The sequence below is a fragment of the Rhinolophus ferrumequinum genome (assembly GCF_004115265.2).
Source record: "Rhinolophus ferrumequinum isolate MPI-CBG mRhiFer1 chromosome 15 unlocalized genomic scaffold, mRhiFer1_v1.p scaffold_54_arrow_ctg1_1, whole genome shotgun sequence".
NCBI lineage: Eukaryota > Metazoa > Chordata > Mammalia > Chiroptera > Rhinolophidae > Rhinolophus > Rhinolophus ferrumequinum.
The window spans coordinates 16,303,746-16,324,365 of record NW_022680357.1 but is presented as its reverse complement, the minus strand read 5'-3'; the positions used below and the strand labels follow the sequence as shown (position 1 = coordinate 16,324,365).

The 20,620-nt window shown below is 46.8% G+C and overlaps 1 protein-coding gene across 4 annotated transcripts in view; it reads left to right on the top strand.

Annotated features, from left to right (window-relative positions):
* The first annotated feature begins 11 nt into the window (after window positions 1–11).
* The window catches only part of DNAH3 (dynein axonemal heavy chain 3), a 121,555-nt gene continuing 100,946 nt past the window's right edge, over window positions 12–20,620 (top strand). For 2 of the 4 annotated variants that reach the window (XM_033102056.1, XM_033102053.1), the window contains exons 1-11: window positions 3,634–3,696; window positions 4,138–4,187; window positions 5,706–5,810; window positions 6,359–6,581; window positions 9,474–9,546; window positions 9,985–10,120; window positions 11,956–12,145; window positions 12,268–12,463; window positions 15,701–15,826; window positions 16,974–17,169; window positions 18,840–19,019. In XM_033102056.1, coding sequence (XP_032957947.1) covers window positions 4,158–4,187; window positions 5,706–5,810; window positions 6,359–6,581; window positions 9,474–9,546; window positions 9,985–10,120; window positions 11,956–12,145; window positions 12,268–12,463; window positions 15,701–15,826; window positions 16,974–17,169; window positions 18,840–19,019 — 1,455 coding nt within the window. In that variant the 5' untranslated portion in view covers window positions 3,634–3,696; window positions 4,138–4,157. Of the gene's footprint in view, window positions 290–1,836; window positions 1,927–2,018; window positions 2,136–3,633; window positions 3,697–4,137; window positions 4,188–5,705; window positions 5,811–6,358; window positions 6,582–9,473; window positions 9,547–9,984; window positions 10,121–11,955; window positions 12,146–12,267; window positions 12,464–15,700; window positions 15,827–16,973; window positions 17,170–18,839; window positions 19,020–20,620 lie in introns of those variants that run through there. The other 2 variants (XM_033102055.1, XM_033102054.1) reach the window with 2 other exon arrangements.

Sequence of the window (20,620 nt, the reverse complement as noted above, 5' to 3'; positions counted from 1 at the left end):
CCACCAAGCCGCCGAGCCGCGCCTTTTGCAAAGCGCGCTTCTCTCCCTCAGCCTGTTGGAGCCACCCGGGCAAGCCCGAGAGGTGTACAGATGAGGAAAGTCAGGCTCAGAGAGAGTTGTCCTTCCTACTCTCTTGTCTTGAAGGGAGGGTGCTCAGGTGACCTCCGAGACAGGTGGACTGGCCGCTGAGCGTGGGCTTTCGCCGGCGCCGAGGGCGTCCCCAACCTAAAATGCCCTGAACCGACTCTTCGGGAAGCATCTCCGGAGCTCAGGGCACACAAGTCATGAGGTAGGATTTTGACTAGAAGGTTCTGAGCGTCACAGGAATGTAGGCCTCCGCTGGTGAGACCCCCACCGACCCATTAGAGCCGTAGCTCCATTTGTTATAGATGAAAAAGTGCAAACCCAAGCCCCTCAGGTCCACGTCGGAGCCGGAACACATGCTTCCTTTCTCCGTGGCAGCGCTGTTGACATTTTGGGGGGGACCATTTTACGGTGCGTTGTGGGGGTTTCGCAGCAACCCTGGCCTCGACCCACTACCTTCCCCCCAGTTGTGACAACCAAAACATTGCCAAACGTCCCCTGGGGGCGGGGTCACAATTTTCCCTGGTTGAGAACCACTGCCGTAGAGCATTCTGGGTAAAGACCATGGGCTGGGGGGGGAGGGGGTCCCAACCATCCTGGGCTCTGTTCCTGGGTTGACTCACTGTGTGGCCTTGGATGACGTCTCTGTCTGAGCCTGGGCTTCACCTGTAAAATGATGGACCTGAGCCCTGGCCGGGGACCTGTTGACCTAGCTCTCCTCTGCGACCTGTGTCCATAGCATCCTGGAAACAACTGTTTGGGCAAAGAGCAACGCCGTCCCAGGGTTGTAGTGAGGCCGGGTGCAAGAATGGCTGTAAATGACTCAGCACAATGACTCCTGCGTCTGGAACGCAGGAGAGGCTCCCCGATTTTTGATGGTGTTCCTTCTACCAACGACTAGTTCTAGAAATAATCAGGCTGGTGGATACAGAAATAAGTTTGCGGATAAGAAGCAGCCGCAGCTAAGGGATCCGGCTCTTAACTCCACAACAGCCAAGAAAAGGGGAGCTGATGGCGGAGCCAGGAGAACGTGGGCCAAGAGTTTCCCTAAATTGTTAAGGCTCCGCCAGTCCTGTGCGGCTTCATGCACTTGATTCAGGGGCGGTAGGATGGGTACAGGCGAGGCCTCCACTGGGATTTTTGTGCAAGGGTGCCATCTAGGGGCGCCTCTGTGAATCCCCTAATTCCTCCCACGGCTGTCATTTTTGTAGGGCCAGCCAGGTTTTGCTTTCCCTTGTGTGTTGGCTGCCACCTCCACCACATTATGGATTGCCTGGTGGCGGAGGTCTTAGCATCTCTCCATAGCATCAGGACTTGGCTCTTGATGACCCTTTGATGGGTCAGTAAGACAAATCCATGGGCAGTCTCTTCGGTGCTTCTCCGCAGTTACTGCCTCTGGCTGAGCAGCCATTTCAGGCCTCAGAAAAGATCTGCCAAGAGCGCTGGGCTCGGAAGGAGAAATGTGTGAAAATTTTCCAGCAACAGATTGAGACCCTACACTGTTCATACCACCGGACATGAGGACACCCTAACCCCTGGGACCTCTTCTCCCCGTATTGCCAGATTTAGCAAATAAGAATACAGGACATTTGGTTCAACTTCAATTTCAGGTGAACAACAGATAACTTTTTAATGTAAGTATCTCCCAAATATTGAATGGAACATATGGAACTTATGCTAAAAAATTCTTTGTTGTTCCCCTCAAATTCTAGTTTAACTGGGCATCCTGTGTTCTGTCTGACAACCCTATGTGCTTGGAGTTGAGCAGGTCGAGGGACTTGAAGCCTGTGTCCTCTCTTGAGACTATCAAACAGACGGTTAAGCCAGACAGTTCTGGTACAGGTGAGGGAGCCCGGGGTGGGTTGGGGGTGGCATTTTGATTCTCCTTGGTACATATTTTATTTATTTTCCATCTTTCTTCACACCACATGTAGGTTTTGGGTTAAAGCCGTGGACTTGAATCTGTCCCAACTTTGCAACGCTGACCTTGCGGAGTGACTAGGGCAGGTTACCTAACCTGTGCTTCAGGTCTCTCATCCAGAAAACTTGAGGTAACAGTTGTATTTATCTTCTGGGTCGTTGAGAAGATATGGAGACATAATGGTCATGAAATGCTTAGCAACAGTGCCAGCATTGGGGATAGCTCAGTAAATGGAAACTACTATTATTGCTTCGCTGTTTTTCAACACAGCTGGACTCGAAACACACTCAATTTCAGAGGGAGGCATGTCTCCTACTCGCCCACAGGGTCGTGGGGCTTATTAGCACCATTACCAGGCCCTTTCCATTTCTTTATTGGTTACAGCTGCTGGTTTTTTGGTGGGCCATGGGCTTTCCTGCCCTTTTATAGGGGGCCTGGTAATAACCCCATTTCTGTCTAAACCAAAGTCTCAAACTCTGCTACTGGCTCATTTACTCCAAACACTCTTTGAAGCATATCTATGCCTTATGGTAGAGGGTACATATATAAGAGATGGGAAACCGCAGGTTTATTTTGAAAGTCTGGCGAGCCCAACTTTGAGAAAGAAGCAAGGAAAAGGAGAAATGGAAGTACTGGTGCTCCGCAGGAACGCCTCAGAAGTGTTTGTCTTCTGAACAGGCGCTTACAGGAAGAGCATTGAGCTCTGGAGTCTCAAGGACAGGGTTCAAATTGTGTCAGCGCTACTTATGGGTTGTGTCAACTTGAAAAAGCCATGTAGCTCTCTCGGTTTTGGTTTCTTCATCCATAAAATGGGAACGTCATGGAGTTTGGGGGGAAAAATTGAATGAAAAAAATAGGGGAGCATGGCACCCAAAAGAACTCAATTAAGTCTAACTTGATTTTGAGAGAACTTGAAGGTGACCGTAACAAGTGCTTTGAGTGTGTGGGCAGCAGCTAATATCGTGACTTGTGTGTGTGAGTGTATGTGTGCAAGTGTGTGTGTGTGTTTCTGTGTTTATAAGAATGATGTGAGCCACAATATATACTATGTCGGGTGACCAAACTGTCCCAGTTTTTCCAGGACTGAGGGCGTTCCCAGGATGCAGGACTTAATAGTGTTAAAACCCAGACAGTCTCAGAAAACTGGGATAAATTGGTCATCCTTCTACTGCATGCAAATTGCTTTACAGGCATTATCTTGTGAAACATTCAAACCTACCCTCTGAGGTAAGTGCTCACATTGTTGCCATCTACATTAAAAAAAGGACACTTGGAGAGACAAGCAACTTGCCCAAGCCGTGTAGCTAATTAACAGGAAGGGCAGCATCTGAACCCAGACCTGTCCACCTCTAGAGTCCAAGAATTTTAACTGCCACACAACATGCATTTAGACTTCTCCAAAGGCACAGCCCTTTATTGCAACTCACCTCTACATTCCTGGATCATTGCTAAACACCCTCTGTCTTCCCTTCTGTCATCATATTTCCTGCTGTCCAGCTGGGCCTCCAGCAAAGGGAGACACCAAGACACTGAGTGAAGTCAAGCCCAGTCTTGTGTAGGCACAGCAGAGGCCTCTACTTCCTTAGCAACAGACGCTGAGGCCTGGTTACGGGCCCCAGTGCCCGGGTGCAGCACCTCCGGTGTTAAAACAGCCTGGACAGAAGAAGAGTGAAGAGTTCAGGCTGCCAGGGGTATTGTTTGGTGGGGTGCTTCCTCCCTATTCCCTTTTTTGTGTGTCACACTGCTTCCATTTTTCCTCTCCACTGAACTTGGTTCCAAGAGAAGAGCCACTTAATTAGAAGGGAAGAGTGGCCATCGCAGGAGGAGCTGGAACCACAGCAAAAGCCCAGCAGAACCCCAGTGCTGCTCTATATTCTCTAGCTTTCTTTTCTCTCTGCCTTTTCTGGTTATTTATGGTTCTGTGTGCATAAGTCTTACTCTTCTACCAGGGAATTCCTCAGCGGGGGCGGAAGTCTGTGACCTCAGAGAGGCAGCCCTGTGAACAGAGCTTTCAGAACATCTGGAAAGTTCCATTTTCTGTGTCATCCCCATGATGCTATAAGAAAGTGTGAATTTCAGAGCCACTGGCAGGAGAGACAGAAACTGAGAGCTGTCTATTCATTTTTTAATAGGTCCAGTCAGAACATACAACATGAATGACATGGATTGCTCATCTCAGGAGGTATGTACGAATTTTAAGGTGTATTTCTTTTTTTAACCTGTATTTTCAACGTGGGAATATGGGAGTGGGTGGGAAGGGGATGTTTCAGAGACCGATTGCCATGTTAGATTCCCTCGACTGAGCAAGTGTGCTAAGCACATTTTTATGTTGTGTCCTTTGAAATAGGCTTTTTGCTGAATTAGGCATTTGGGTCCAATCCTCAAGTTTTACAGTGAAAATATGAAGAATAGATACCTGTTGTTCCTTTCCCTTCCCTTCCAAGGCCATTCGACCATATATTCCCTCCCAACAGTTCCCAACATTGGCTACACATCAGAATATCCTGAGGGGCATCTTAGAAACATAGAGACAGGTTCATTCCCCAAGATGCTGATCCAGACATTTGGAGTGGGGCTCTGTAATCTGTATATTCAGCTAAGCATCGAGTGATTCTGCTGTAGCAAGTCCTCAGGAGAACATTTGGAAATGGTTCTATGAAGGACATGCAAACATCACTTGTAGTCAGAAATCAGCCACCTGAAAGGAATAGCTCTACCCAATCTCGGTGACAGAATGTTGGTGGTTGAAGCCAAGATACACTAGCTGGGCATCCACTGAAGGCTCAGAGGAGCATTTTCAATAGAAACACTATGAAATGAAAGTAGATTTGTTGATAATGATGCGGTCCACCCTCTGAAGTGAAAATTCCCAGTAATGTAACAGGACACTTAAGCGTCAATATTTTTAACAAACTGTTTTTGCATAGCTGGGTAGCTCATACAGAAATCTCCATCTCATCCCCTTGAAGGCACCCCAGAGAATTCTTAGCCAGGTGTGGTCAAGAAAACCCTTTGTTCTGTTTGGGAATTGGTTTCTAGATCTGCCGATCTTGCGTGTCTCCCATGTGTTCCCGTCCCATGGACTGAGATGTTTTCTGCCATCAGGGTATTTGTGGATCTGTGTGTATACATCTTAGTCTGTGCCTATAACTAACTCAGAGTTTAATTTGTTCTTCAGAGGTTTTGCTTCTCTCCATTGTGTTCTGCAGAATGCTGTATGTTGGTTTGCTTTCTTCCTTGTTATCCCAAGGGCAGCTTATCTCTTTGTTGGGTGACTCAGCTGCCTCTGTGTCTATCCCTTGGATGACCATCTCCCAGTATAGAGGGACAGAAATAAAATTCACCCTGGCTCAAACCCAAAAGGAAACCGATGGGCTCAAATAACCAAGAAGTCCAAGTTGGATCCAGGGGTCCAGTTGTTGTCACTGGGAGTCTGTTTTTCTCCTTCTGGTGGCTCTGGTTTCCTCTATGCTGGCTTCATTCCAAGGAAGACTTTTTCCCACACGAGGAGGCGAAGGAGGAGACATATTGATGATTGAAAAATGAAGCCTACACAATTGTTGGGGATGAGCAAAGTGTTTTGTGGGCAGAACTCTGTGCCCAAAACCTTCCCTGGAGGATGTCTTTATTCCTCACCAAGCTACAGGCTTGGAAATCTTCCCTAATTCCTGAAGAGTGGCTTTGTTTCCATTTCCCACAGATCCCCAAGAGTGACTCGATACATCACATGAGCCGCATCCAGATGCAGCCAGAGCTGCCGCCTCTGCCTGCGTCTGCTAACGAGGAACCATCTGAACTCTACAAGGTATGCTCACGGGTCTGTTGTCCTGCTGCTGGTACTAGTGGGGGGCCAAACAGTCAAGACCTGACAAGTGGGATTAGTGGCTTTGGTCATTTTGGCCACCGGAAAAGGCTACAGCAGTGAGGGAGAAAGGGCTGTGCAGTAGCTCAAAGGTGAGCTAGAACCTGGCCTTCTCACATTCCTGCTGTGTTATTTAAGCTCGCCAAACTTCTGCATCTTGGATTGTATAATGAGAACAATTATTTCTACCTTATAGCCGTGTCTGCAAGGCATAAAGGCAATAGAGATAAATTACCTGACTCACAAACTTACTGTTTATTGAAAGCCAGCTGTTATCCTTGACATCAGAAATCATGCTCACAGTGGTCAGAGAAGTACAGTTGGTGTCCATTCAGGAAGTATTTGCACTGAGTTTGCGGAAAGTAGAAAGGTCATGCGGCATGTGGGACTCCGTGAGTCTCAGCGAGGCCACAGCCTGGTGGGCCCCTCCAAACCCAGGCTCCACAAGAGACGTCCTGATTGTGTCTCACTCTGCATTTCTTCCCTTGCAGATGGTCATGTCGCATAGCTTTCATCCCCCCTTGATGCAACGCACATCATGGACCTTGGCTGTACCCTTCAAAGAGCAACAGCACCACCGTGGACCCAGCGACTCCATTGCCAACAATTACTCCCTGATGGCCCAGGACTTGAAGCTCAAGGGCCTGCTGAAGGCCTGCCAGCCAGTCACCATCAGTGCCCCTAAGGAAAGGGTCGTTGAGAAGCTGCCATCAGGTATTTGTGGCAGGGTGCCATACCAACTCAGGATGGGGCTTTGGTGTGAGATGTGTAATCCTGGGTTCTAGCGGCTCCACCTTTTGCTGCAGCTAACTTTGGGTAGCCTCCGAGAGCCTCAGTGTTCTCATCTGTGAAATGGGAATGATTGCAATGGCTAACCTTACAGTTACCATGCACCAAGCACTGTTCTCTGTCACTGGTGTCATTGATTGCTGTATGACCCGTTACCCCAAAACGTAATGGTCTAAAACAACCACCATTTATTATCTTATGATTTCTGTGGGTCAGGAATCTGGACATGACTTATTCTGGGGGGTTCTGGCTCAGAGTCTCTCACAAGCATACAATCAAGGCGTCAGCCAAGGCCCAGTCATCTAAAGGTCACTAGGGAAGAATCCTCCTCCGAGTGCACTTACGTGCTCAGGTTTGTGCGGCCTCTTGGCCATGGACATCAGCTTCTTGCCACTTGGGCCTCTCCGTAGGGCAGTTCAGGACATAACTTCTGGTCCCCCTCAGAGGGAGCAAACGAGAGGGCAAGAGAGAGAGAAGAGAGCCAGCAAGACAGAAACCACCCTCTGCTTGGAACTTAACTTTGGAAGGGACATTTTATCACCTTCGTCATATTCTGTTTGTTAGAAGTGAGTTGCTAGGCCAAGCCTACACTCATGAGGACTTCACAGGGTGACACCAGGAGGCCGCGGGGGTCATTGGGGCCCAGCTTGGAAGCTGCTGACCTAGTACTTTATAAGTATTCATTTTATGTAATCCCACTGGGTACACATATATCTGCCTAAGTGTATTTACTAATTTTCATTAGCCCTATGTTGGAGCTTCTCAATCTGCCCTCTGTCTCAAACTCATATTTTGAGCTCTTCTCAAACTTTATTTCAAACGTCTCATATTTTTCATTTTTCTCTCTGCACTGTACGTGGGTGAATTTCTCACTGATATCTTCCGATTCACTAATTTGCTCTTCAGCTCTGTTCAGTCTTGAGTTTATCATGTCTAATGGATGTTTTTTGTTTTAATGACAACATCTTTTCATTTTCAAGCTTTCTAATTGGTTCCACTTAGGGGTGCCACCCCAGCCTATTTCTTACTCTACTATGGGCATAGCCCTTTCACTCTTCATTTGGAGGATCTTAAACATTTATTTTGGAATAATATTGGTATTGCTATATTATTTCCATTTGTAAATCTTATTCCTTGATTGCTGAGTTCAGTGGCTGTCTTTTCTAATAGTGGTTTTTCTCATGTGTTCTTGGATCTTAGTTTGCAGTCTTATGTGGAGAGTCTTTTCCCTTCTTGCTGCATGCATCTTCCCCGTTTTTTATTGAGGTGTAATTCACATACAATAAAAGATCCTAAGTGTTCTGTTCGGTGAGTTTCGACTATTCTTTACACCGTATAATGACCACCCTGACAAGATACAGGGCATCTCTGTCTCTAGAGAAAGCTCCCTTGTGCTCCTTTCCAATCAGTTCTCTCCCCTACCCAACCCCATCCTGCCCCAGAAGAGCCAGTCTCTGCTTTCTGTCACCATTGATTAGCTGTGCTTGTTCTCACATATAAATGTAATCATATTTACATTGGCTGTCCTCTTTTCATCCTTCTTAATCTAGCTTTCCCCCCCGCCCCCCCCCCCCATATATCTTCATCTGGTCTCTTTGGACCACACATTAGCACCAGATCTTATGTTGGTGGCTTGGGGCTCCCATCCTAAGGGGATATTTGGGGATCCCCAAAATTGCTCAGATCTGATCTGTGAGGCAGTGTGGGGCTTGGCCACGTATGGTCAGCCTTTCTCTGCTCTCTGGCCACCGTGGGAATTGAGGATACATGTGACTTTTCTGCATGGCAGTGCTGCTGTCTTTCCAACCTGTCTTCGTGGGTAGAGCGGTCTTGCTTCAGTCCTGGATTTATGCTGTGAGCCCAGCTCCAGTTCCCCACAATCGTGGTGTGCTTTCAGATTCTGTTACTCCCCCAGGTATCAGACAGTTATATCATTGCTCCCCCAGGTGTCAAGCACCTACGTCGGCCTGCTTCTAGACCCTGAAGCCGACTTTATGATTTTTACTTCACACTGTATTTATTTCTGGTCCACACAGAAAAGCATCTTGTTGAATAATACAATGTCCTTTTAATTTTTAAAGAGTATTTAGTCTGTTACTGTTCTATTTGGAGTAGATTGAGGAGCTTAAAGTATGAACTCAGAATATATCTTGAGTCTTCAGTTCTCTTTGATTCGCTCAAAATGTCAAGTTAGTATTAGCATGTCTTTAACACTTCTCTATTGCTTGTTAATTTCCTTAGGCTAGAGACTTAAGCAAGTAACAGTATCTAGTTAAAGCTTAATAATAGAGTTTTTATCATTTGTCAAATTTATTTGTAGTTATCTTCTGTTTATTGCAAATGATACGGTTTTTCTATTTGCAATAATTATGTTTATTGCAAATGATACTAGTTTTTCTATTTGTGATAATCATAATGTTCCCTTTAAAACAAATAGATAAAGTTTAAAAGTCTGAATCTGTTTAAAGAAAAATATTAAACGATAATACACTTGGCGTTTAGAAAACAGCGTACAGGGTTAGAGAGTGAATTAAGCAGACATGTATTATTAATACGTGTCAAATGTGTGGATGAGTGGAAAGTGTGTTCATGCCCATTTCACAGTCGGGGAAGCTGAGGCCTGGAGCAAGGAAGTCACTTTTTCAGGGCTGCACAGGTAATTGTGGTGCAGGTGGGACCAGAGCCCACATCTCCTGCCTCATCCCTCTGCACCAAGTCCCCCCCTTATATGCTCCTGGACTGTCCTGAGGTTCACATCCTTGTGGGTAGAGGCAGGCCACTGCCCAGCACCGATGTCTTTCTTCTCCACTATTCTAGCAACTAAAAGCTCATCAGAGCCCAACAAGAAGAAAATGAAGTTCTCCCCCGCAGACAAAGAGGATCCCACTGGGTAAGGTGTCCCTTGGGTACAGGGGATTTCAGGACACCAGGCTGAGCCAAAGATGGCTATGGTCTCATTAAAGCCGTGCTCTGCTTCTTAGCTTCAAAGCATTCCTAGACGCCCAGTAACGGATGAGGTTTTTTTCCACAAATCCCCTTACCCCCAAATTCTTTTAGGCTCTAAATAAAAATAACCAATTGAGCAAAACCGAGGCTCCCGTATCTATGAAGTGTTCCATGGTTAGAGGTCATCTTTGAAGGATGCACCCTACTACTAGAAGGATGTGTCCTGTTACACGGAGGACAGGGGCTTCCACTGCACAAGGGCACCCACCTGGCTGGAGCTTGTCGGCCTGACACCACAGCACCTCTGCACAGAACCAAGGGCTGAGCTGTGACTTCTTTTCAGGACCAGGTTGGCCTATGACATCTTAATCTCCTTACCCAGGAAGAAGGAGGTGGGGACCTTTTTGACCTCGCCGGGAAGCAGACCCATGAGTCCAGAAGAACAGATTAATGTGATGCTACAGGAGGAGATGGAAATGGAAAGTAAAGAAGCCAAGCCATCCGAATCAGACTTGGAGGTACGTTCTTGTTACTTTCTTTTCCCCAGTTGGGTGAGTATTACTCTTGCATCCCAGTGATTCTAAAAAGGTTGAACAGCAGAATCACCCCGGGCATGTTTTACAGTACCAAAGTCCAGAGCCTACGACAGACTACTGAGTGAGGGTGTGTGTGTGTGTGTGTGTGTGTGTGAATAAGTCTTAGAAATCGGGGCCTTTGGGTCCTCTTAGAGTATAGGTTGCAGAACGGTGACCCACAGGCTAAGGTTGCCAGATTTTGAAAAACAAAACACAAAATAGGACACCAGTTAAATTAGAATTTCAGATAAACAACAAATCATTTTTTAGGGTAAGTATATCCCAACACACCCTGTATTTTACTTGGCAACTGTACTGTGGCCTGAATTTGGCCTATAGATGTGTTTTGAAAATAAGGCAACTCTCACATAAGCTAGATTTCTAACCTCTCTTGAAAAAAATTAAGTTATTTGAAGCTGAGAAGTAGCTCCCTTCTTTAGATGAGAAATACATTCCAGTTTGTCACAGTCTCCACCATTCCTGATTATTTTCTTATGTCCAGACAACTTTCACTCATCAACATTACCTGCTTGGTTCCAGGTAGACTTCTGAGTTTCTAAACCCTGTCTTCAAAGAAGAACAACAAAACTTTAGAATAAACAGCTCGTGAGTTTATAGTGTACAGTGAAATGAGTAACAGTGAAAACTCACAGTGCTGTGTACTGTGCACAGAATCTGTCCTACGTCCTAGAGATGTCTCACCCAGTCAAGACCGGGGTACTCTGGTATTCCTGTTGTCCAGGTGTGGAAATTGGGGTGTAGGCTGATTCAACACCTTGCTCAAGGTTATGCAATTAGTAAGAGGCACGAAACTAGGACTTAGGCCAGGTCTGGCTGATGCCAGAGTCTCTGAGCTCTTAGGAGCTACGCAGAATTTCTCAAAATTGACTGAAGATGAGAATCACTTGGGGTACTTGTTTAGAAAAACCCCAGACTGCCTGAGTGTGAGGGGGAGTTCTGTGAATCTGCATTTTAACAAGAGCCTCTCTCGCCACACCAGGCAGTCCTTATAATGAGGAAAGTGTGGAAGTGGGTTATAAGCAGCTTCCATTAAGTTTGGAGGAAGGTGAGTTCAGCCTTTTTTGACCCCGGACAATTGGCACTGAAGCAGAAAGCTGATTTCAGATCTTTTTCCTGCACTTGGTGCTTCTTATTCATCTGAAATGGCTCATTTCTAGAGTCATTCAGCCATCCAGCAGCCCTAAATAAATAAACCTTACTGAAGTCAACAGTTCACATGGGCCATTTTTGTTCCGTTTGGCATTTGTGTTGCTTTTCTAAACTCAGAAGGCCATGGTTGGATTAGAACTATCGTTAAGTCTCACTTGGACTTGGGGAATTTTTTCCCCCCGACTGCCAGCTAGAAGCACAGGGTCAGAGCGCTCTGTGGACAATCACTGTTGTTGAGCAGATGCAATTATTTGAGTCCATTTGAGGAGCTTGTCATTCCTCCCGTTAGAGCTCATCGAATATGCTGCCTTGATTCCGGCCGCAGTACTCACTCCTCTGTTCCTGTCCGCATGGCGTTTGCCAAGTCCTTCCTTTCACCCCACTGAAATCTCTCGGGCTTTGGTTGAAGCCTCCAGAGTCATGGGAAAAACTTAGTGCAGTGAGTGTGAAGCGATCTTAGTGCAATGAGTGTGAAGTCACAGGCCCAGAAAGTATGACTGTCAGCGAGTGAAGGGTGGGATGGGTGCTGTGGGAACTGCCAGGCGTGGGCAGGTGGGCACAGCACGCCAACCATGATCCGTTTTTTCCTGGCGGTTTGTTTATGGAAGAGATACTATTACTATTTGACCAATGGAATCCGAAAAGACATGATTGCTCCAGAAGACGGCGAAGTGATGGTGCGGATTTCAAAGTTGATTTCTAACACGCTGCTGACAAGTCCCTTCCTGGAACCCCTGGTGAACGACCTCGTGGAGGAGAAGAAAAATGACTATTACAGTAGCCTCATGAAAAGCATCGGTAAGGCTGGGCGGCAGCGGGCCGGGGGGTCTCCACGTGCTGACCTCTGAGTGTCGGGGCTCAGGGCATAGAGGGCTCCGGGTCCCTTGCTTGCTAACTGAGTGTGCACCTGTTGGTGACAGTTGATTACATCCTCATCGACCCAGCGGAGAGAAAGAGACTCTTCATCGAGAGTGTGCCCCGCACGTTTCCGCAAAGAGTGATCCGGGCCCCTGTGCCCTGGCACAGCGTCTACCGGAATGCCAGGCAATGGAACGAGGAGCATCTGCACACGGTGAATCCCATGATGCTCGGCCTGGAGGAGCTGTGGTTTGCAGAGTAAGGAGGCCCCCCTACCCCTCTCTTCGTTGCTCCCACACACACGAGGACATTTTACGCTGGGCACTGTGGCACAGCCCTGCCCTTGATGTGAAATGACGAAACTCCTAGACCCATGAGGCAGAGGAACTGTAAGTGACAGTCTCCACGCAGGGGTCAGTGGGCCTCCTCGGGGCTCCGTGGCACCCCTGTCTAAGCACTGGGGTGTCCTGGTGAAGAGCACCGATGTGGGGCCAGCCTGCTCAGGTGCCGATCGTAACCCTGCTGCTTCCCAGGTAACATGGGTATGTTACATCCCATCTCTATGCCTTGCTTCCCTTGTCCCTAAATTTGGGATAATGAGCGCTCCCACGTCCTAGCGTTGTAGGAGGGATCAGTAACCTACTACATGCGAAGTACTTAGAGCAACGCCTGATACAAGTACCCAGGAAGCGTTAGTCAGCCACTACCTCCATGATGACCCGTGCCTCGCTGAACTGTCATTGCATGTTTACCCGCTTGTCTCTCCCTGACCTATGAGACATGGGGGCTTGCATCTTATTCCTGTGTGTAACTCAGCGCCAGCACGGGCATGGCAGGGCAGCGGTCTCAGTCAAATTCATGCATGATGAATGGGCCATAGGAACGGTAGGCGTGCAGAGGAGGGGTGAGTCCCTTTTTTTCTCTTTCATTTTTCTAAATTGAGGTATAATTCATAAAATTTACCCTTTTAAAATGTACAATGCAGTCGTTTTTAGTATATGCACAAATTTTACTACCCTCACCACTCTCTAATTCAAGACTATTTTCATCATCCCCAAAAGAAACTAGGTGCCCATTGACAGTCACTGCCCGTTCTCCCTGCCACTCAGCTCCTGGCAACGTTAATCTGCTCTCTGTCTCAATGGCTTTGCCTATTCTGGACATTTCACATCAATGGAACCATACATGTGACCCTTTGTGTCTGGTTTCTCTTACTGAACATCATGTTTTCTGGGTTCATCCACACTGAGCGTGTGTCAGTACTTCACTCCTCTCATGGTTGCGTTCTCTTCCATTGTTGGGTTGCACCACATTTTGTGTATCCATTCGTCAGTTGTGCTGGGAAGAGAGACTGGCCTTTTCCTATGGGCCTTTCCAGAGGGGGTGCAAATCCTGGTGGGAGAGTAAGGCCACCAGAGTTCACTGAAAGGTCAGGCTAATGAAACGATGAGCTGCCACCATCTGGGCTCTTTATTAGAAAAATTAGAGGCAACTATGTTTACTTCATTTTTATTGACTGAACATAGCGCAATATTTTGTTTTGGGGAGGATCTCTATGTAGCTCAGAACATGTTTCATCTTGGAGGACTTACTTGTTTTTCACGTTCTTAATTTTATATCTGACTTTAAAACGAATTGTGGGGAAAGTCAACCTAGGATGGAACCCACCAATGACAAGAAATAAGCACATTCCTTCTTTGAACTGAATTCAGTTTTCTAAAGCATTGGAGGTGCCAATCAGGACCCTGAAAAAGATAGATAGTGATTGTTTAACAAGGCAGAGATGTATAGAGTAAGGGTTGACAGGCTGGGCTCTGAAAGTAGACTGCCTGGGCTCTGGCTCTTACTCTGTCACTATTGAGCCACGTGATTTGGGGGACGTTACTCTCTCTGGGCCCCTGTTTGTTTATATGCAGAATGGGGATAACAACAGTACCTACCTCGTGGGGATGCTGGGTGAAGTACTTAGCCCAGCACCTGGCATAGTGTAGCTCGTACATGAAGGTACTGCCTTAACTACAAGCATGTTGACGGCCTCAAAAAAGAGAGTGACCTAGAAATTAACAAGGAGGTAAGTCTCAGGGCTGGTGAACTTGCCAGGAGTCTAATACCAAAAGGATTTGCGTGTGAATTTCATTTCATCATGTCCTGAAGATGGCAAGTTCCTGAACCTGTAGCCTCTGATGAGAAGAAAGCATTCTTACCACCTGCCCTTCATGGCTCCCAGAGAAGGACATGTAGGCAGCAGAGGCACAAAAGTGAGCCAGCATCATTTAAGAGGTTTTTGTCAGCGGAACCGGAAAATCAGCAGTGAGAAAGGTTTGTGGAGGAAATGATGCAGAGTAATTTTCTTACGTGACCTGCACTGTTTAACTTCAAAGAGGTCATACTAGTCATGCGTGAAGGGTGAGACATTTGGAGGACAGATGAGGGTTGTGATCTGAAGAAAGCTTAGATTTTCTGGCCACCGTGGGAAGTTTGTCTGGATTCAATTAAAGACATGTAACAGAGTTATCAGAAGGTGACGAGGGCCACGCAAGGATTGGATACCAACGTATATGGTGAGTGAGGTCCGTGGGTTCTGGCCTTCCCTAGCGGTGCTTTGTGACTGACCCGGCAACGTGAGGGCTAAGGTCACCACCCCCACCAGAAAGAAACAGACGAGGAGGCTGCCGGATTTTAGGAGGAAGAGGAGAAGTGCCGCAGGTCATTACAGTGGGCGATGAAAATGAGCAACGATCTCGCTGGGGAAGTGACGATGGCATTGATGACTTGAAAAAGTGGTTTATAAATGAATGGAATTGATGCTGGGAAGAGAAACGGTGGCCCTGTGAGCTAAACAGGCCTTGGTAAGAGTGGCGAAGGGCAACTCTTCCACTGATCGGAGAGAAGCAGGAGGATGAGGGTGTCACAGAAGAGGGAAGAGGGAGATTCATGTGTTCATTTCACAAATATTTATTGAGCGCTGGCATCACGTGAGGTACAGTGCCAGGGGAGGCTGTGTTTCTTGGTGAACCTGCCAGCTGTTGGGGGTAGGTCTAAGGGGGTTTTGGGGGTTTAGACCAAAGCCGGCTTCTGTAGTAGCTCAAGAGCCCACTTGATCATGAAGACGGGACTCTGCTTGGTCCGTCCTCTGTCTTCACTGTTGTAAAATGATAATTTTGATTTGTTCACGTGATATCCCAGTTCCCAGCCAGCCAGATACCAAGTTGGTTCCCAGCCCCCCTCCCCAGATGGGTTACGCGGAGCACAACACAGGTACAGGTAGGGTCAGTAAACACCTGTGGGTTGGCTCATTTATCTACTCTTTGCCAGAGTTCTTGTAGATGCTCCATTCCCTCCTCCGAGTTCCAGATTTCTCAGATATACTTACTTGTGATCTGATCAAATCTCCTCTCATTGAAAAACGAGCATGGATGGCCTTTGAGCCCATCCTATCCAATTTGCTATTAAGTGCCGTCTCAGCTTAAGCAGTTGCTCCCTCTCTTTTGGCAGATTTAAAGACCTCCGGTTTGTGCGAACAGAGGAATTACTGGCGGGAAAACTGCCTCTGCAGCCGCACGAGTATCGGGCTGTGATCCAGAAACATTGCATGGAAGCGCGCCAGATTCTTCTCAACAAGTCAGTATCGGGCCTCAGAGTGGGGCTGTGTCACACGAGCACAAAGATGGAAAACTCTCTGAAGTGAACACTGGTTTCCAACCCAGGGTCTGCACAGTTCGCTGACTTCCCTTCTTCTTTGTCTGCTTCCTTCCATGTCCCCATCCCCCAGCAGTCTTTGCATTTCCTTGTCCACTGATCTTCAACCCCCACTTCTCGGCTCCTTCTGCCTTTGTGAAACGCAGTTCCCTCCTCTGAAATCCGCATGGCCTTGCTGGGTTACAGGACAGTGCGTTTGAATGGCTGGTGTTCAGGTGGCCCAGATAAACAGCCCCTAAACAAGGTTAGGGGTTTTGGGGTCACTTAGACAGTTCCTTTTTCTTTGCAAATGCAGGCAGGACTGTGTCCAAAGCCAGAGAAATTCCCTTATGTGAAATGATGAGAATCCCTACCCATTGGCTTTTGATTACCAGAGAATATGCATGTGTAATGGCGGGCACACAGCAGCTACTCGGGAAATATGATAATTACCTCTGAGACTGTGATTACTTCTCTGATTGCTAGTGTAGTAGTTTTCTAGCAATCAGAAAAGAAACGTGATAGGATGAAAAGGCCGGTGGTTCCCACTGGGAATGAGAAATTGGGGGAAGAGAGAAGACAGGAACAATGAGGCATCCATGTCTCCTTTCGGTTTTCTAATTTCTACTCTCAACTTCTGAACAGTCTCTACCACACTGGAGTTTGTCCTCCCAAGTTCTCTTCCTTTTCTCCTCTTTCTCTCCTTACCCCATAAAGTCTGAATCAGAGGCCAGGCATTTGCCCGGGAGAGAAGTGGCACAAAACATTCCAGTTCCTCATGTCCCTTCACCCCAATCTCTGATTATAACGAAAAAGCTATAGACTCTCAATAGAATGTGTCACCAGTATCCCCTGTCCATTTTGTTATTGCTAATGGAAGAGTAATCTCTTAGTTCAAATCTTACTACTTTCTTTCCAGGAAAGGGTTGTGGGCAGGTGAGGTGGCCGGGAATGTGAACGTGCTACTTTGCAAAGCTGCTTAGTGGGAAATGAGCCACCGCCCTTGCCGCAGACGGTGGGGAATGGCTGAGAGGGCTTCTCAGAGCTCAGAAGAGGGTCTTCTTACTTGGATGCCCTCCTGTCTCTACAGATGGATCCCCACCTGTGCCCAGCTTTTTGTCTCACGGAAGGAGCAGTGGGTCCATTTTGCTCCCAAGAGCGACTACGACTCCTCTCAGCCCCTTGAGGGATATTTTGCTTCTGTCGCATCCTTCATGTCACTGCAACTCAGAGAGCTGGTCATTAAGTCTCTCGAGGACCTCGTTTCCTTTTTCATGATATACAAGGTATGTAGGGGGCCGGAAGGAGGTCCTTTTGAGGGGAAACAACCACGATAGACGCAGGATTCCATCTCGTAAAATTCTTTATTCGCACACATATCAGGTCATTATTAGTTTATAAAAATGATTTCTATGAATACACAGCAAGCTTTCCTGGCATAATTACCTAGTACTAAATTGGTGAAAATCTACCGAAGTGGCGACGTTGTTAAGAACATTTAGAGATTGAATAAAATAGAATATATACCTTACAGTGGGAGGAGGAGTCACTTTTTCATCCTCTCTGTTAAGGGGTTGGAAAAAAGTTTGTTATCAGCCTTTGGCGTGATGCTTGGGGAGTGTTGTGTGTATCGTTGCAGATACTGACTTCTGTTCTTCGGCCTTTGAAAGGGGCACCCCTAAGAACAGAAGGCTTTGTTGACCTGGTGAATTACTTCCTTCATGAAACTACTTCAGCGAAGTTGAAATAAAAAACCAAAAACACTAAGTTCTAGTTTTCAAAACATCGTAGCAGCCCCTAAACTTGGGTAGCGTAGGGATCCAGGGAGATTCTTTTGGATTTTAAACCATGCGGACATTTTACCTTAAACAGTAATAAAAACTTAAAATTGCCTGGGCATAAAATGTTACGTTCTAAACATTTTTCCAAATGGAATAAAGTTGAATAATTTCTCAAAGAACAGAGAAACCAAGGCTGTTGAATGCAGCCTGCAGTGTTAGCACCCTGATAAGGACCGATCTCTAGGTGTCACTGTAATTCTCTACTTTGCTCAGCAGAAGAGACTCAGAAGTGCGCACAAATCTCACTCTAAAATTCCACGTGGAGGAAACAATAAAATCTTCCTATGCCTGAAAGAAGGGGGAATTTATGGGTATTTGATAGATAGTGAGTTTTCAACAAATGTCAGTCATTCTTAAACGGATCTGGAAATGTCTAAAAGCAATTAGTCAGACAAGTACTTTATATTAATAGCTGCCCTATGGCAATTTCATTAGGCACTGTTGCTTATGAGTTTTCTTGTATGACTAGCCTGTGTAAAGAGTTAGGAATAGGTCCAAACCAATATTTCTGTTACAGGAAGGCTGACATTTTGAGCGTCTAAAATAGACTGTATGCTCATTAGCAACTCATTTGAGGGATACAGATAACTAATTATACTTTTAGATTCAGTCAAAAGTTTTTTGTTGAGCACCTGCTATGTGCTGAATGCTGTCTTGGATATTTTGGAAAAGATAGATGGTTCAGACACAGATCCTGCCCTCAAGTTTAGAGTAGAAAAGATGACACAAATCTCTCCGAGAAAGGTAAAATACCACGCGGAAATGGAAATATGGGAAGTTTGGAAATAGAAGAGATTACATCTTGCTAGGAAACAGGGAGGCTTCCCAGAGGAGGCGATTTTGAGCTGAATTTGAAAGATGGGAAGGATTTGGAAATTCGATGCAGGAATCTCCCAGCAAAGTAAACATTCTGAATAAAAGCTTTGGGGAAAGGGAGAGGATGAGCTCCGGCTGGGCTAAGCCATCCCGAGCCCTTATCTGAAACACGAACAGTGCATGATGCCCTCCGTTTCCTTCTCTGGTGTTCACGTCGTCCTGGGGACGGGTGAAATCCACTCCGTGGGCTCTCGAAAGCCCCACTGTGTGACCGTCGCTCTCTCTTCTGTCTCCTGAAGGATGGGAACGATTTCGAGGAGCCTTACCAGGAGATGGAGTTCTTCACACCTCAGCTGATTGTGGTCAACCTGGAAGTCAATGAGCCCATTGTTGTCTTCAGTCCATCTTTTGATGGCTGCTGGGAACTCATACACAACTCTTTCTTGGAAATTATTAAGAACTCTGAGGGCATCCCCAAGGTACAGTATTCGCTTAGTCATCCATTTGTACTTTGATTGACGTATTGCGTAAAATATATTTTCAATGGCTGTTTGTACAAGATATTCAATGAGGGGAGTTTCACTTGGGGTGATCTATCCTGAGTGCACCTGCCGTGACCCCAGAAAGAGGACAGAGAAATATTCATGCCTCCCAGAACTGGGCATTGACAGTTAATGTGTGAGAGAGTAGAGCTCCCTGCATGGTGCCAACCTCAAAAGGGCAGGTGTGTCCCAAGCCATATCCAACTTGGGCTGGTCATTCACGAACCAGCAGTTGCCATGAACTTGCCAAGAATCTTCATAAAACTATATCTGACTCAGCTCTTGAACTTCCAGATGTTTGTTGGTTTAGCCACTTTGGTGTCGAGGGCAGAGACTGACGCCTCCCTTCCTGACCCAAGCGCTTTCCAGTTTCCTTTCCGGGTTGAATTGCTCATCTGATTGTAGACATGTGTTAGCAGACGTAGGACTGGGCAGGGTCACCCACACGAGTGTGACTCTTTGTGTTCCGTATTCTTCTATTTCCCTCTGGGTGGTTGAAGGTAGCAAGGGGGCCAGTGTCAGACCTCACATAGGGAAGGGACCTGTGGGGTGTTTCCGTCTCCCCGCGTACCCTCCTCCCCACTTCCATTATGTATGATGCGTGGATACCCTTACACACTGTTCTCCTTGCAGTTCTGTACTTCCAGGATTGGTCCTAAGAGCCCAAGGTTCAAGTTGGGGTTTGTAGGGAAGCGTGTGAAACCAAATTCTCCGGTTGCTTCCATCAGAGAACTCTGAATTTGGGGTTTTGAACTGAGCTGAGCCTGGCTAACAAGAAAGCCGGGTGTGTGGAGGGGAAAGAAACAGCAGGCAGCTCTCCCACAATCAGTATCCCCAGGAAGGAAATGAAGGAGAAGACCCTGTAATTTGGTAGGATAAATGTGGGGCTTGGGGACAGATAAAGTACAGACCACACGACCTCTCTTTCACCACTGCTGATCAGCAGTGTTTGCAGGCAGCTGTGCTGGGAGAGCCCGGGGCTCGCGGTCTGCTCCCGCAAACAGCGCAGCAGCGGCTGGTAGGAGATACAGTGGATGTAATGCTAAGACCACGTAGCCACAGGTCACCGTTGGTTCCACATTTGAAAGCTAGGCCCAAGTGAATGCCAGTGACTTCATCAGACTATGAGAAAAAGCTGCCCAGGCCCCGAGTGCTCCATCCAGAGACACGCACAGCACTGTGTCCTGCCCCGAACCTCTCAGACTTCTCTCCTGAACTGGGCAGTGAGAATGTGAGAGTAATCGCTCAGCTGGAGTCTCTAAGAGCAGCAACAGATGGACAGTACCCCCACCCCTACCAGTCCTGCCTTATTTATGGTTAACCATGAATTTTAAAAGTTGGGGAAAACGTCAGCACGTGATGTTTGAAAATAGCTGTCAGGGTGCAGGAGGAAAGCATATTTGTGGGAAAGTTACTGAAGGAAACCAAAGCAAATGTTAGCAAATATTTGTCTTAGCGGGGAAAAAAAAAAGAGGAAAAAACCTGAGAAAAACATGGATGCTGTACTGATTTCATACTGATTGACTGAGTGAAGAGAG